The 16,180-nt window shown below is 39.7% G+C and overlaps 2 protein-coding genes and 2 long non-coding RNA genes across 5 annotated transcripts in view; 3 read left to right on the top strand and 1 right to left on the bottom strand.

Moving 5' to 3' along the window:
• Nucleotides 1-4,271, top strand: part of LOC142046561 (uncharacterized) — a 13,039-nt gene extending 8,768 nt beyond the window's left edge. Inside the window, exon 3 of the long non-coding RNA XR_012655505.1 lies at nucleotides 4,198-4,271. This is a non-coding gene — a long non-coding RNA (uncharacterized LOC142046561). The remainder of the gene's footprint in view (nucleotides 1-4,197) is intronic.
• LOC142046562 (uncharacterized) overlaps nucleotides 1-16,180 on the top strand; it is a 35,886-nt gene that overhangs the window by 11,954 nt on the left and 7,752 nt on the right. The gene's annotated exons all lie outside the window — the stretch shown is intronic.
• RWDD2A (RWD domain containing 2A) lies at nucleotides 7,459-11,475 on the top strand. The gene has a single exon (XM_075063824.1). The coding sequence runs from the start codon at nucleotides 7,526-7,528 to the stop codon at nucleotides 8,279-8,281; it is 756 nt and encodes a 251-aa protein (XP_074919925.1). The 5' UTR covers nucleotides 7,459-7,525; the 3' UTR covers nucleotides 8,282-11,475.
• The window catches only part of ME1 (malic enzyme 1), a 366,579-nt gene continuing 363,340 nt past the window's right edge, over nucleotides 12,942-16,180 (bottom strand). For both annotated transcript variants that reach the window (XM_032806059.2, XM_032806060.2), the window contains exon 14: nucleotides 12,942-13,496. In XM_032806059.2, the coding sequence (XP_032661950.1) occupies nucleotides 13,329-13,496 (168 nt within the window). In that variant the 3' untranslated portion in view covers nucleotides 12,942-13,328. The remainder of the gene's footprint in view (nucleotides 13,497-16,180) is intronic.

Raw genomic sequence — 16,180 nt, forward strand, 5'->3', positions numbered from 1 at the left:
CCGTTGGCAGACAAGACCTTCATGGATGTACCATTGACAGATAGCTGACGGTGCTGACATTGGAAATCCTACCAGTGGCTGAAAGGGCTGGACAAAAGACCAGCATGAGGCACTGATCATAGCAGCACGAACTGGCACTGGCACCGATCCATTGCTACACACTAGAGAGGACCCAAGGTGCAGACTGTGCAGAGAGGCCTCCGACACAGTCCCACATAGTGGCAGATGTAAGATGCAGGCAGGAACAGCATACGCTGAACGGCACAACCAAGTGGCTGCGTTTGTGTACAGGAACTTCTGCACAGCGATTGGCTTAGACCCTCCCAAGACCGATGGGGAGTTCCCAGAAGGTTGTGGAGAATAGCAGGGCTAAGATTTCTGTGGGACTTCCCAGTCCACGGACAGGCAGGTACTGGCCAATCAACCGGAGCATCGGTGTAATAGACAGGACAGAAGACAGCGGTGGTTGATAGATATAGCTAGTGCCAAGTGACGCAACATCAGGATGAAAGGAATATGAGAGCTGGGGAAGTATGGTCAGGGCCTGAAAGAGGAACTAGGAGATGTGGAAAGTGAAGGCCCAAAGTGGTCCCAGTGGTGGTAGGAGCACTCGGGGCTGTGCCTCCTAAAGCTGGGTGAGTGGCTCCAACAGATCCCGGAGGCAACATCAGAGCTCTCTGTCCAGAAGTGCAGTGCTGGGACAGCTTAGATACTGCGCAGGAACCCTCAAACTCCCAGGCTCTTGGTAGAGGACCCGAGGTTGAGGAAGCCACTACCAACCTGGTGGTGGAGGGGATTTTTTATATATTATATATTATATATTCTCCATTCAACAAATCATTCATAACAGTTTCTTGTAGATATTTAGGTACCGGCCTAAGAGTTTGCTCTGGTGACAGATACTGGCAGGTACTCTGTACACGAAGAGTGGCGAGCCGATCCGGTCAGGTGCAACCTGATGCTCCTGCGAGTGCTGGCAGAGAGACATAGACTCAAAGTCCTCAGTCTTCAGAGTAGCAGCTTTATATAGGGTATTTTTCCCTATTTAGTCATGGAGTGTTCATGTCTGCTTGTTGTTTCATTAATCAGCAGTGGCTGTTGGCTCATGTTGGCAGCAGAATGTTACCCAAAATCTCTTCTCAACCTTCTTCTTTTTTACAGGCTTTAGTTTGGATTTCAAAGTCTAATGTCTTGCTGTGTTCCGTGCCCTGGGTTTGGATTGATCCACCCTCAATTGCAGCGTTGACTTGTCAGCCTTACCGTGCCTTTGATCTTCCTTCTGTTGTTCGTTTTGTCCTTTTCTTTTTAGGGTTGGATGCTTTTTACTTTGTTTCAATCGGTTGTCTGGTCTTCAGCCGTTGGTGTTGAACTTCACTCGCTCATCCAGGACAGGCTGGGTGGAGGTTGATTTTATGCAATCCTAATGCCTCATTCAACACATTAAATCTACTATAGTGTACAGCAGGGTTTGCAAAAATGAAGGTTGGAGGAGCATTTTCAGCAAATGGTGTTGAGCGTTTTAAATGGTGTTTGATTACAATATTGGCAAACAGTGAACAGAAGTTACAATGCAGGCAAGTGTAGTGAATGGTGAACAGAAGTTACATTAATAAAGTGAACAATTAAAAACAATTTCATTTATCAGTTCTACAGGCACACTGGGCCAGCTACCAGGAGCCCTTCAGCGGGGTGGCACGCTCCGTGCTGTAGGGTCTGAAGCCGGCCTAGGGTCGCACCAGCGAGCTCCGTGGCTCCCCTGCCCGCTGCCCCCAAGTCAAGCTGTGCCCTGGCCCGCCAGCCGGGTGCGCACAGCACTCGCGTAACCCATAGCCCCGCCGCCACTGCGGTCTGGCGTGAGCCCCCAGCAGCCCCGTCTCTGCCTGGGCTGAGGGGTTTGGTGGTGCGAGCAGTTCTTGCTGCACGCGGTGGGGATCGGGACAGGCCCCTACCCCCTGCCACGTCACGTCCATGGCAGGGCGCCTCTCGCAGCTTCAGCGGAGCAGGAAGGACCGCGCTCTGCTGGCTTTTGCCACCGCCTCAGGCCTGCGGGCGCGGCTGTGAGAAGAGCGGCTCATGGGTGCCAGCCGTTGGTTGGTAACGGACCGGCCTCGTGCGCACCCAGCAGAGCTCGACTGAATGACCCAAGCCAGCCCCGCTGGTGGGCCTTGGCTCAAGTTCAAGTTCATTTGCCTGCCCTCGGCTCAGCTCTCGGGCCGCCCTGCGCTGAGTGTGGCTCCGGAGGGCAGAGCGGCTGGAGCACAGGGCCACAGCGCACGCCTTGCGCCAGCCCTCTCCGTCCGTGACACGTGGCCCCGGGCAGGGTTGCAGCCCGACCCCGGCCCTGGGTGTGCGACTGAGCCCCCGGCCCGGAAGCGCGCCGCTCAGCTCAAACCTCAAGCCTCAAACGCTTGTTTTATCTGCATTGGCTCTCCGGGGTCTTCACAAAGATAGACGGCGCCGTCGAGTCCTCGGCTACGTACAGCTCCAAGGCTTGTTAAGTATTTCGATAATATTCGCCAACTCTGTGTTGTTGTGTGCACCTAAACATTGAGGCATGTCTGGTCAGAGGCGATTTTGCGAATCCATTGTGGGGTAATGGATAGTGGCAAAGAGCTCACACTCCTGCTGCACCTGAGTTGAGAACTTTTCTTAGGTTTACACATGGGGAAAACTTTCGCACGTGCTTAACTTGACACATTTAATTAGTACCATTGAACTCTATGGGACTGCTCCAATGCACAAAGTTAAGCATATGCACACAGTTAAACACAATTTTTTGCATGATTATACCCTTAATTTTTTAAACTGTTTTTTTTGTGTGTGTGTGTGTGTGTGTGTGTTAAGTTATGGAACAGCAGTTAAGCTCCAGAGCTAAGGAAGAGTTGCATTTTGCACAAAAGCAGGGATTCAGTTTGTGTGTGGACAAGTTACAGAATCTTCTTCCTAATTTTACAACAGAATTAATTTTGGATACAGAATGAATGTTTTGAGTATTTACAAGTAAATTCAGTAACTAATTTGAGTTAAATTATTTTTAAAATGGTACTGTACTTTAATGGCATCATAGAGGGAACATATGAGAGGGAAGACTCTCTTTAAAAACTCTTTAAAAATCAGTGTAATTGGAGACCAAAAGCATTAAAATGCCTTAATCATAATTGTGTCACTGGGGGACAAATTTACAGTTCCTTTAGGTGTATTAACTGCATTTCTGTATTATAACATTTGAGTTTAAGTGTAATCTTAATGCTGGGGTAGAGGTGCATTAACTTAAGGACTCAGACAATAGTAAATATCTCAAAAACAAGCATTACAAACCCAAGAAATTCAGCATTAAGATTACACTTAAACTCAAATGTTATAATACAGAAATGCAGTTAATACACCTAAAGGAACTGTAATCACTCTGATCACCTCAGTGGGTGTGAATCAGTTCAGCATCCCTTCAGTTGATGTTCTCTGAGTGGGAATTGACATGCATCCGATGAAAGTGGGTATTCACCCACGAAAGTTCATGCTCCCGATACGTGTTAGTCTTAATTAAGGTGCCACAGGCTTCTTTGCTGCTTTTAACAGATCCAGACTAACACGGCTACCCCTCTGATACTTGTCTCCTACACTACAATTTTTAGCCCTGCAGTTGAAGTCCTGGGATTCCAAGTCAATTGACCTGGGCTCTAAGATTCAGTGCCCTGACTTTTATTTTATTTATTTTTATTTTATTTGTAGTGTTTAGATGTACCCTGACTCTGACCTAGTTGTGGCTGTTTATTTTTGTCCGTTTTTCAAATTCTGTGTCTGCTAAAGCCTGTTTTTTTTGTACTAGGTGTGATGTTATTGATATAACTGGGACCATTATAGAACATGGTTTGCAACCAAGGTCCAGTAGTTGGCACCAAATCTTATGTAACGGGGGTCATATAAGGTTTCTAAGATCAGGTTATGGAAACATCCCAGACAAAGTTGGTGTTCCAGCTCTGCCTCGCCTGCTTGATGGCCCATTAAGGACCATCAGCTCCACAATTGACCCATTGAGAGGAGGCGATACGCCTTGTAACTCAGAAAGTATGCAGGGACTTGCCCACAGTGACTCCAGATTCCCATTTTGCTGTAATTTTCGACAGTAAGAACAAAAGAGGTTCTTATCACCTGGAAAAGCCTATATGCGGCTAATGCCTCATCTCCTCTTGTCTTCAGTTCCTGCTTCTTACCTCTGGAGGGACTTTGCTACAAACTGAAGCTCTGCACAAATGACTGATGACCCATCCCAGCGGGGGGATGTACTCCAGAGACCTGATTGAGCCTGCAGTTTATTCCATCACTGCTACAACTAGCCTGAACTAAGAACTTTGTTGTTACTGTATGTAATTGATTCCATTTAACCAATTCTAGCTCTCATCTCTATATCTTTTGCCTTTTATGAATTAACCTTTAGATTTTAGATTCTAAGGACTGGCAACAGCGTGATTTGTGGGTAAGATCTGATGTGTATATTGACCTGGGTCTGGGGCTTGGTCCTTGGGATTTGAGAGAACCTTTTTCTTTTATTGGTGTTGGTTTTCATAACCATTCATCCCCAGGACAGTGGCACTGGTGGTGATACTGGGAAAAGCTGGAGTGTCCAAGGAAATTGCTTCTGTGACTTGTGGTTAGCCAGTGGGGTGAAACCGAAGTCCTCTTTGGCTGGCTGGTTTGGTTGCCTTAGAGGTGGAAAAAAGCCCCAGCTAGGGCTGTAACTGCCCTGTTTAAGCGATTGGTCCTGAATTGGCACTCTCAGTTGGGTCCCACAGAACCGCATCATCACACTAGGCCAGACCAGTATGTGTGTGTTTTTCCCCAGGGTGAACTGCAAAAGACTAGTTAGCTCTCATTGTTTCAGTATTAGATATTTGCATTAATTACTGCCCATTATCTTTAGTTCCTGCAGGAAGTATTCTTTATTATACCCATTTGCCTATGAATACAATTGCTAACAAGCCATAAATATACATACAACAATTATAAGTCAGTATAATAGTCTATATTCTGTATTCTATAGCACTTGTCTCTCTCAATGTAATAGGCTTGAAAATATATGCTGTGATTTCAAAGCAGCTATCACAACAATATTCCTGTAATGTTTTATCCTTTAACTAATTATTGTACTTTCAACCTTAACTCCATTTTAATATAGTTGTTTTTTTTTCTCTTGGAAATTAAACAGCTCTATGGCTGACTTCATTTTTTTTCATATTGTTCCTTTTTATTATATGTCTTGACTGATGGAAAATTATTGCTACCGTTTAAGAAACATTATTGCTAATAAATCTCTTCTGTTTTCAGGTGTCTGGTTTACAGCTGTTAACATGGCTTGTCACAATAAAAGAATGTCTTCAGCTTCAGCTGTTGGAAATGGAAAAATGCTCCTCTTTTCAATGTTTCCTAATAAAGGAGAAATAAGCCTTCATGACAAAAATGCTCTCTTATGTGCAGATGTACTTGAAAAACTATAAAATAGTGGAGGACTACCACCCTCGGATGGAATTCAATTTCTGTTGATATTGTCATGAGCTCGAAAGGTGAGAACTGCTATTTACATTTTTTTTTAACTATGTCAGTTTTTTTCTACTGCAGTTGTCAAAAAAAAAAAAAATTCCATGCAGTATTTTTACCAGATATTTATAGTCTCCATAAAAAGTGCACAGAGTTCTTGTTTAAGCTTGAATTTAACAGAAATCCAGTGTTTGTAGCGAATAAGAAGTTTTGTTTGAAGGAGCAATTATCCTTTGGGCCTTCTGCTGCACTCTGCTGGTTGGCATGAAGTGCAGCAAACACGTACGTACAGGAGAACCTCAGACTTACAAATACCTCAGGAAATGGAGGTTATTTGTAACTCTGAAATGTTCATAACTGAACAAAATATTATGGTGGTTCTTTCAAAAGTTTACAACTGAACATTGACTTAATATATCTTGAAACTTTACTATGCAGAAGAAAAATGCTGCTTTTCCTTTATTTTTTTTAGTAGTTTACATTTACATGGCCACTTAAGACTGCTGCATCATCAGTGGTGAGGGAAACTGGGCAAGGAGATCTTTATGAAGTTTTTAAAATAATGGGAAATAGAAGCGCATATCATTTTTCAGCGTAAAGTCCAAAAAATTTCATTATTGTTTCAAATGATAAAAGAAAAATAACAAGAAAATCCAATTTGTGAGTCATAAACATCTTATCATATATAAATTGGAGATCCAGATTATGTAGTGTTTGCAAAGTTAATGCGACATCACTCTGTGATCGGAAGAAAGTTTATGAATTATGTTGGAAGCAAGTGATTAACTGCAGGATAGCAGGAATCACCCACATATATAAATTGTGAATGTTTGGGTCATTTTGCCCATACCCTCAGGAGAGCTCTTCTGTTGTGGTATTAAGGTAGAAATACTCTGATAACAAATGGGAATAATATCTAATTTTTATAATAAGACATCCATATATTAAATATTCCAATGTTTGAATATGCTTGTGTTAGAAAATTGTCTATCCTTGCTCTGTCAAGTTTTTAAGATAAACAAATGTAAATAATTCTACTTGTGTAGTATTCTGCACAATGGAAATAGCCCTTGAACTAAGTATTCCAGTAATTGGTTGGCCTACAATTGCCTCATCTATATTACTCTGAATAGCATTCACCACTCCTTCACCATACATGGCTCTTTTTTGTTTATGGGGAAATGAGAGGTTTCAGTCACCTTTCATTTTCTTTTTGCCAGGTCACATTGAGTGACAATAGTATCATGTTACATAACCACTCTTCCCCAGGTGTTTTGTCTCCATATGCAAGTTGTCAAACTGAGAGAGTTCTTTCTCATTCTCACAAGTAGAGAGTGAGTGAATGAGAGAGAGAGAGAGCGCGAATCTCACGGTGCGGAAAGTTGTTAGACACCTGGAGCTTGCCATTCCTCTATTACAGAAACAGAGTAATAGTAGGAGTCTTGAAAATCACTTGCCCCTCTGGCTCTTTCTGGAACTACAGTTTACATTGAAGCAGCTGCCTGCTCTGCCTAGCAATGCTCAGCACAGCCATCTAAGAACAGATGCAGTAGTAGGAACAGCTTCTCTTCAGGGATAACCACTTGCCTACTGCAGACTTCCAACATTACTCTAGACAACGAAGCAGGAAAGATCAACCACATGATGGGGATGTTGCAGGTATGGACACAGCGAGATGGGACAAAGTAAAGGGAACAGACAAAGATGAAGGGATCCATGACCAAGAAGAAAATATGCTATTTTTTTAGATTGTGGCAATTTTATTTGATCATATCTTATTTCCTTGGCAGAGAAGGGCATATCGAAAGGAGGGTGAGTCTACTTTAAACCCTTTTGGGAGGAGGGGAAGAGACTTATGGGCTGAGTATGGAAACATACCAGCAGTCTTCCCCCCACCCCATGCCTGCTGTAAGTAACTTTCTAAACTGTCATTAGCTGAGGCATTCCTGTGTGGAGTGCAGGACATGGTTCCTGAAATTCCTGTTACTGTAACATGCATTTCAGTACTTGTAGATCTAATTTCATGTTTCTCTTTTTTTCCTTCCCCCTTAATCTTAAGGTGAAAGTAGACTTGCATGTATCCTTGCCTCACAGCTACCCTCATTCAGCACCGCAACTATTTGCAAGATCAAATGCACTAGACAGACAGAATCAACTGCAGCTCAATAAACATCTCACTTCTCACATCAGTTCTTTGGATTTAGGTGAACTGTGTGTATGTGCAGCTGTGCAGTGGGTACGAGACAACAGTGCATCTTATTTCCAAAACAGTAACATTGCTTTTGAAACTGCTCCAGAAGAAAAAGCAGTAAAAATATTTTTTCATCGTATGTGGATCTATAGCCATCATATATATAGACAGGAACTGAAAAAGAAAATCTTTGATTGCGCAAAGCAATTAAATTTGACTGGTTTCTGCTTAACAGGGAAACCTGGTATCATCTGTGTGGAAGGGCTCAAAGAAAACTGTGAGGAGTTCTGGCATGTTATTAGATATCCTAACTGGAAACACATTTCCTTCAAACATGTTGAGAGTATGGAAACTGAAGGAAATGGGGATAAGCTTCATCTCTTTCGTACTTTTGAAGATTTACAGTTCCAGGCACATGGTGATTATGGACTCAGGAATGACTATCACATGGATCTTGGCCAATTCTTAGAATTCCTTAAACAGCATCAAAGTGAACATATTTTTCAAATATTATTTGGTGTTGAAGGCAAACATTCAGACAATCAAGTGCATAACTAGTTTTAATTTTGCACGACGTTACAAATGATTTTTTTTAAGTTCATCCATGGATATACTATGATTAAAAACTGAGTGAAATTGATATATTGTGCTTATAGCTATTATAATAAGGGAAACTATGTAAAGTAAGAAAATCATGGTGCAAGGATAGACCCTTTGCTTTTGTTTTAAATACATCATAAGTAAGACCCTTTGTTTTCAGTTTAAATCAATTTTTACCAAAAAAAATCCTGGGTTTTCAAAATTACTTGGTTTTTTTTTTTTCTGATTTTTGACCTACTTTTGTATCATTCAACTATATAAAAATTTGCATTGTATTTTCCTAATAAAACATTGCATGAGATATATGTATTACAGTAATACATTAGTCTGTGTGTATATGCAAAGGTGCCTGTTGAAGTAAGGCAATGTATTAGTGTAGAAGATATACACACAATAAACTAACAGGCATGCATGCAAGCTCTGAAGTGTATGCCCATCTGAAAGTACTGATGAATCGCATGCCTACCATGTGCACATTTCAAGCTATTAGATAATGGTGGAAAACTTTGACACTAAAATTGGAAGAAAACTATGATTTATATCAGAATATGTTTCAGAACACGAGGCAGTATTCAAAAAAATCAAAAGAGGAGAAAAGGATGAAGTATGCTGCAAATGGTGTGACCCAATTATTAAATGTAAATATTTATAGGCTATTAGTTCTAAGTCTACAACAGTAAACTGTTTAAGCTTCAAATGAAATATTTCATTTGAATAGAGATATATTATTAAACTCAGAAGTGGCATTTTGTTTTGAGTGCTGTTTTAGTTCTGCAGCAAACCACATTGACTTCTGTTCATCAAAGCATTAATTTACTGAATATTTTTCCCCCTGTCCTTCCATCCACTGAAATAAACCCTACTATTCTCCCTACCCCCATGGTTTTTTGCAATGACTTTCATCTGCCTTTGGTAGTTGTAAACACAAATTCCTGGGAAAAAAAGAAATAAAATGAAATAAAATGCAAAAATGAAAGGCCTTAGTCATAAGCTTTTGAGGTTTACATATTTACTTGTGTAAATGAGTGCTAAATCTATGTAATCAGCATTTATCACCTCTTGAGGCAGCCTGCAGGGCAGTGGTTGTGAATTGCACAATCCCATACTCTAGTACTCTGAATTATGTAATCTGTCTGGCACCTCACCCACATGTCACTTGGTAATTTCTTCAGGTCTAGGCCTGTAGTAACTTTTTTATATAGGATTGGCTGGGGAAAAGGAGGGATGAAGGGGCTGCACACTCCAATTATTTTGCATTAACAACAACAGTAGAATACTCTGTTCCATGCTTTAGTCTGTGTAGCACTCTGACCTGCTATGTAAAGCCTCTATTCAAACAAACACCCTTCAAATCTTTTTTTAAAGTGCATAAGAAATGAGCCAACTAACATTTTATTTCTTACTAAAGCAAAATTTTGAAAAAAAATACCACCCACTTATTCCTTTATGGCCTAGCCTTTGCTCAAAAACCATTTAATTTTATTCATGTTATCAATTTGCCCTTTCCCTTCCATCCCCCCAGTTATTTTAGCTGTTCTGGCCAAAGACTGTGAGATTTGTATCTGAACTGTGAGATGCCTTGTATTTTTTTGGGTACCGTAAAAAATAATAAATGCATGGGGTTTGGATTTCCCTTTTTTCTTTATTTAATACATACTTGTATACTTTAGCAGTTCATCTCTGCATTTTATAGCCATACTCCTCTCCTTTATTGTCTGTCTGTCTCACAGACCAGTAGGAGAGTTGTCTGAGGACACAGTGTTGCAGGATGTGGTGTTAGTGATTCACTAGATGGTATCTCTTTCACCCGAAGCAGTATGTGTTTAATGTAGTACATTTAAATAAGATAAATTTGATTTCTTTATGCATTCCCATCACAGTAAATGTCATGCCATTGGCGTACTGTCTACTGAACCAGAAGAATGCTGCTGAACAATACAAGTGGCTGTGTGTCAGGAACTACTGAGGCACTGTCTTTGCTGCTTCATTTTTCCAAGTAACAGCATAGGAATCAGTTGTGGCACTGAGCTGTAAAAATTAAATCAGACCACTTGGTGATGGTATCAGATCTAGGTGAATTGCATATATGTTTAACACTGTCTTTTAGGAACATGTAGCACACCAGAGAATTATTAACAAATATCTACTTTAACTGGGTCTGACGTATCTGAAGTAAAATACACGACAATGTTTGAAATGAGTATTTTGCTATTTTTCAAAATAGCAACTAACTTGAAATAATGTATAGCAATATTTCAGGTCTTTCAGTAATGGTGATTGAGACATTTCTTTGCTTAAATAGAAATTTTTTATATAGAATTTTTTGCATAGTTGCAGCCTGAAAAAATGAAAAAAAATACCAACAGGATCTCAGTGTATAATAAATGGAAAAAAAGTGTTGTAAGCTAATATCGTGGGGCTATTCTAGTGGCACAAAACAGCCTAAACATAAAGCCAGCAAATCCAGCTTTTAGCGATTCTTCTCAGTGCAGGGAGAGCTTCAGGCAGGTAGAGATACTGTCATGATTCATCCATGTCAGCACAGTCAGGATGTAGACAGGAAAGTAGGGCTGAGGCATCTGTATCCTGGTGACCCTTTCTGCTGGACTGGCCCCTTGGGCCTGTAACTGCCCTCAGCATCAAGGGGACACAATAGTGATTTATAGTGAGTTTTGCAATCCTTCCATAGTTACACCAAGGGAACCTGGGCCATACCTGAGCATCTGAACCCATATAATTCCTTTTGCTGGTACTGTGGAGAGACTCTATTTTATCCAAACTACCCTAGAAGTCTTCTACATTTTTGTTGGGGGGATAATTCTACAATAGCTTACTTTGGGGCATCTAGTGAAATGTTGAAGTACATGCTGATGCACATTATATACAAAGCCTAAATTACTGATAAAACCGTTGGTAATTACTCCTGCTAGGATATTGTGAATGGTATACTTTTTAAAGGAAAAGTATAGAAAGGCTCTAAAATAAGTTCCAACCATTGGAAATCAACAAAAAGGTTCATAATAGGGGAAGTGAAAGTAGGAAAATTGATGAGGATGCTCATTTCCCATTTCGATTTTCTGGATAGACCCACTTTAGTGTTCAAGATAATTTTGAAAAATTATTTTCAAGTAGCTTTTTTATTTTATTTTTTTTTAAAAAGATACCATTTATGGTATAGACGGACATATAAATCTAGCATAGGGGAAATTGATTAATAAATGCCATTTCTATACCAATAATGAATCCAGAACAATGCAGGTGATGACTGATGTCCCAACATGATTAAGTGGTGGTGTACAACGATAACTCCTTGTACACAAGGATAAATGTCATTGCCAGGTAAGAATTTTCATAATTGTTTGAGAGCAAGTACAGAATGAGATATAGTTTCAGATGAAACTGCTGTTTTCAAATGTCAACAGAATTACTGTAATTCAGCATTGAGTTTTTAAGGATTACTGTAGGAACAATGCCAAAGAAATAAAAATGAACAATTTACTGAACATCACAGCCAGGTGCTAAAGGGTAATATGTATTCAATTAATATCAAAGAATAAATAATAAAATGTGCTTGCTCTCCAACCTTTTTTAGAGAGCTTTCTTTTCCTTGGGTAAACTAATTGGATAGTCTGGAAATTGGTTATAAAGACTGATAACTTTTGCTTTAGTAGTCTGTGTTTTAACATACCCTACCTGAAATATTCAAAGATTTGTAAATTGTATATAAAGAGAGTGCACACACAAGGGTTTAATACAGAGATGCATAGCTGGCCTGCTAAGCAGATAGCTAATGTTTGTATGGCTGTCTACAAAATATTTAGTTATAAAGAGTCCTATTCACAACCCCTTAATATGCTCTTTATGCCCAGAATATACAGTACACAGGATTTTCATGAGCCTCAAGTCAGAGAACCACACTACTGAAGTGTACCAAATATCAGGGGGATGAAGTCTTACAAATTTAAAAGATATAAAAAATGTAAAACTAAAACAAATTATGATTTTACATAAATGAACAGGTAAATAAAACCAGATAACTATGTAATGTTTTGGAAGACATGGTTACATATTTAAGATGTGCTATAGACACTTCCTTTTTAATAAAATGAATGCTGAAGATTAACATAGCTAATATATATTAGTAAACAATCACTCAGTCACTAGAGGGAGATACATGTAGGCTTTGAAGGGACATTGATTAGCTTCTCTCATTAGAAAACTTTCTCTTGACTGCTGCCATTGCACCTGCATGATTGCAAATGTACATACAGGTTTTCCTAGGGAAAAATATTCTATATTTACCATATTTTAAAACAAATGTTTTCATTATTTTTATTTAAAGGTAATAATATAGCTATTTTATATGCAAATTGTACTGTGCCTTTCCTTAATTAAACAGATTGTGCTATTTAGTCTCTGCCATTCTGTTTTGTCAGTTTGGACATAATCCTAATTTCACTGAAATTAGTGGTGTCAGAGCAGGATTTATTCCTCTATTACAATACATTGTAATATGTCAGAAATGTATAGAGATGTGATTCTCCATAATAGATACATTCTGTAATATTCCAGCAGAAAGTCATAAGCAAAAAAGGGAAACACTTGCCACAAGTCCATTGCCCAAATTGATTTTTATTCTTACGTGTACAGTTATTTTAGCAGGTTAATCAACTAATTTGAAATAAAAGTACAAAGTTGTAAAGAAAAAATTAGTCTGACTGTAAAGGTTTTCAGCATATTAAAAAATAATTTTTAGATTTGACAGAGAACTACTAAATATTTGAATTCTCAGCTATTGCTACCTTGTTCATTTTCTATTAAAGATTTTAAAAAAACTATTTTTTAGATTTGGTAGAAAAGTAATAAGTATTTGAATTCTTTCAACTGCTATCTTGTTCATTTTCTATTAAAGATTTGTAAAAAACCTAAATTTTTAGATTTAACAGACAGAAAAGTAATAAGTATTTGAATTCTTTCAACTACTGCTACCTCTGTTCATTTTTTATTAAGCATTTCCGGTCTGTATTTTCATGGCTTCCTCAGGCCAGACATAAGAGTCCACCACAAAGTTGTCATAATCAGTGCTATAAACTTGTGAGCGGATGAATGCTTCCTTGTCTTCAGGCTCAGGATAGAAAGATGCTGTTTTATTGCTGTAGGCTTGTTCTGCAATCTGGAAACACACAACCAAGTTGACGATTACAACTTAAGTTTATTGCAATGCTGTTCGAAAAGTAAGAGTAGAAATGATGATAGCTCAGAATTTAACAAAAGATACCAGATCCTCTGCTGGTATAAAACAACAGATTTATATGAATTTACATCATTTGTGGATCTGGCCCAATATAGCATGAGGAGGGGATTAACAAAGATTGTGCAAAATTTTCTGAAAAGCTATGTTGGTGCATCCATTGAAATGAGTCTTACCCCTGGCCTTCTCACTCTCTAGTGTGGGAAGTCTGCACCCTGAATTGATACCTTCAGCAGATTTCTTGGCTCCCCTGCAGAAAAATGGGGGAGCCAAGAAATCTGTGGGGGGGGGGACACGCCCCTTTCCCAGCAGCCTGGGTGCATCTGCTGGGAGCAGCTGGCAGATCACTGTGGGAGGGAAGAGGGAGGCTGGGCATGCATGTGTCCATGGAGAGATGTTAAGGGTAGGGCTGGGTGCCTGCCTGTGAAAGACTCACTCTGTCCCTCTTGCTCCCTGTTGCTGCATTCCGGGCTTGGAGGTGTAGGGCTGTGTGAAACAGGCTCTGTCCCTGAGGCAGAGCAGAAATGTAACAACTAAGCAGGCAGACTGCTAGTCAATTAAGGCTACACCACTCTGGCAAGGTAAAGGAAAGTATCAGAGGGGCAGCCTTGTTAATCTGTATCCACAAAAACAATGAGGAGTCTGGTGGCACTTTAAAGACTAACAGATTTATTTGGGCATAAGCTTTTGTGGGTAAAAAACCCACTTCTTCAGATGCATGGAGAAGCGGTTTTTTAATCCACGAAAGCTTATGCCCAAATAAATCTGTTAGTCTTTAAGGTGCCACCAGACTCCTCGTTGTTTTAGGCTCCTTTTCACCACTCTTATTGTAAATGACCGTAACAGAATCCTCAGCTAGGAAGGTCTATGTGCTTTCTCACTTTTTTTTCCTGTGCCAGAGAGGCCCAACGACTCAGGATCTATTTTACTTATCCATTTAAAAAAAATACAGGACAATGATTAGCAAAACTGTATGACTTTCATGTGTCAGTCTGAGCAATTTGGTGTTCTGTAAAATAGAATGTCACTTTAAACACCAAAATAAAAGTAAGGTAATTTAAGTGAAAATCCAGGATTATAACTGGAATGCAGGGTATTGGTTACCGAGTATTTGTAAGTTTCATGTGTTTAGGAAATGCTGCACAGTTACTGTGATTTTTTTTTTCTGTAGGGTAGTTTAAATAACCAAAATAAGTGAAACTGGTGTGATTATATTGCATTATTTTGACAAAAAATGCAGAATTTTAGATTATCTGGTGCAGAATTCTCCCAGGAGTATCTCTTGCAAGTTTCTCTCTGGTGATGCAAATAGTTTGCTCACTTTTATCCAGTAACATCCTAGCTTTTATGGTGGCATTGGGCGCACACACACCCAAGAAAGAAGTGAAGTCTCTGCTTTTAAGAAGATACAAGCCTTTTCTACACGAAGAAGGTAATTTTGTACTTTGATCATCTTTTGCCAAGACTAACTCTACTTTCCAAGTCTCACATGAAATATTTCTTGCTTCATTTTGCTTAAAGGCTCAACAACGACTAGATGTGACCAGAGCTGTTAAGGTTTGCCATAATTGACAATATCTTTCTTAGTAAAGCTAAATCTCCAAGAAATGGCAACTTTCGATCCTACACCAGTGTGTGGGCTTTGTTTTAGTGATGATTGGGAAAAACACCTGATTAAAAGCATCTAAATTCTCCATAGCTAGTTCTGAATCAAGTGCTGTATTACTAAGGCCTTTCATTTTTGGTTTCTGCTGGTTTTTACCAAAAAATTCCCAGATTATACAAAAGTTATTTGTATTTTTTTTCCAATTGTAACCCAAATTTTGGACCATTCACATACATGAAAATACTGATTATGTTAAGAAAATCTAATACACTACATTGAATAGAAGTGTTTTTGTTATTAATCAATTAGTCATAGTGTAAATGTGAGCCAGTTAAAGACAGACAACATAATGGAAGATACTCATGGGTGTGTGGGTGTGTATCAGTGCTTGAGTCCTAACACCCACCCATCCCCTACCAAAACTTGCTGAAATTCCCAGACCCAATTCTCTGCTCCCAGGAGGAGAGATGGTGGCTCAGTAACCTGGATGGCCCAGGTACCAGAGCCACCATCTCTCCTTCTGGAGTGGGCCTGGAGGCAGAAGAGCTAGAGGAGGGAGCCTTAGAAGATGGCACCCTTATGTACTCCAGTTCCAGGCCCACTCTGGTTTAGTAAACCAGGCCACCCACATTACCAAGCTGCCATCTCTCCTTCCGAAGGAGCGAGCTGGCTCAGAATAGTCTTACCTTTCTCTATTTATTGCTTCTTTTCTGTCCTCCCATCCCCCAATATTAACCCAGAAAACAAGTTTTTTCCCCCACCGATTTTCACCCATTCTTCAATTTTTGTTATAAGCCTATTAAATTCCTGGGAAATTTAAAATAAAAAGAAAACATGAAGTGTCTTGTGCATTACCAAAGCATATGTGGCTACAGAAAAACTGAATTCAGAAGAAATCGGAACCCACTCATTTCCCACAGTGGCCTCTTGAACAGAAAGGGCATCAGCTGGCTGAGAAAATCTGTGCGCGCACATGTGCTTTCTCTCTCTCTTCCTCCGA

Source organism: Chelonoidis abingdonii, chromosome 3, assembly GCF_003597395.2.
Source record: "Chelonoidis abingdonii isolate Lonesome George chromosome 3, CheloAbing_2.0, whole genome shotgun sequence".
In the NCBI taxonomy this organism is placed as follows: Eukaryota; Metazoa; Chordata; order Testudines; family Testudinidae; genus Chelonoidis; species Chelonoidis abingdonii.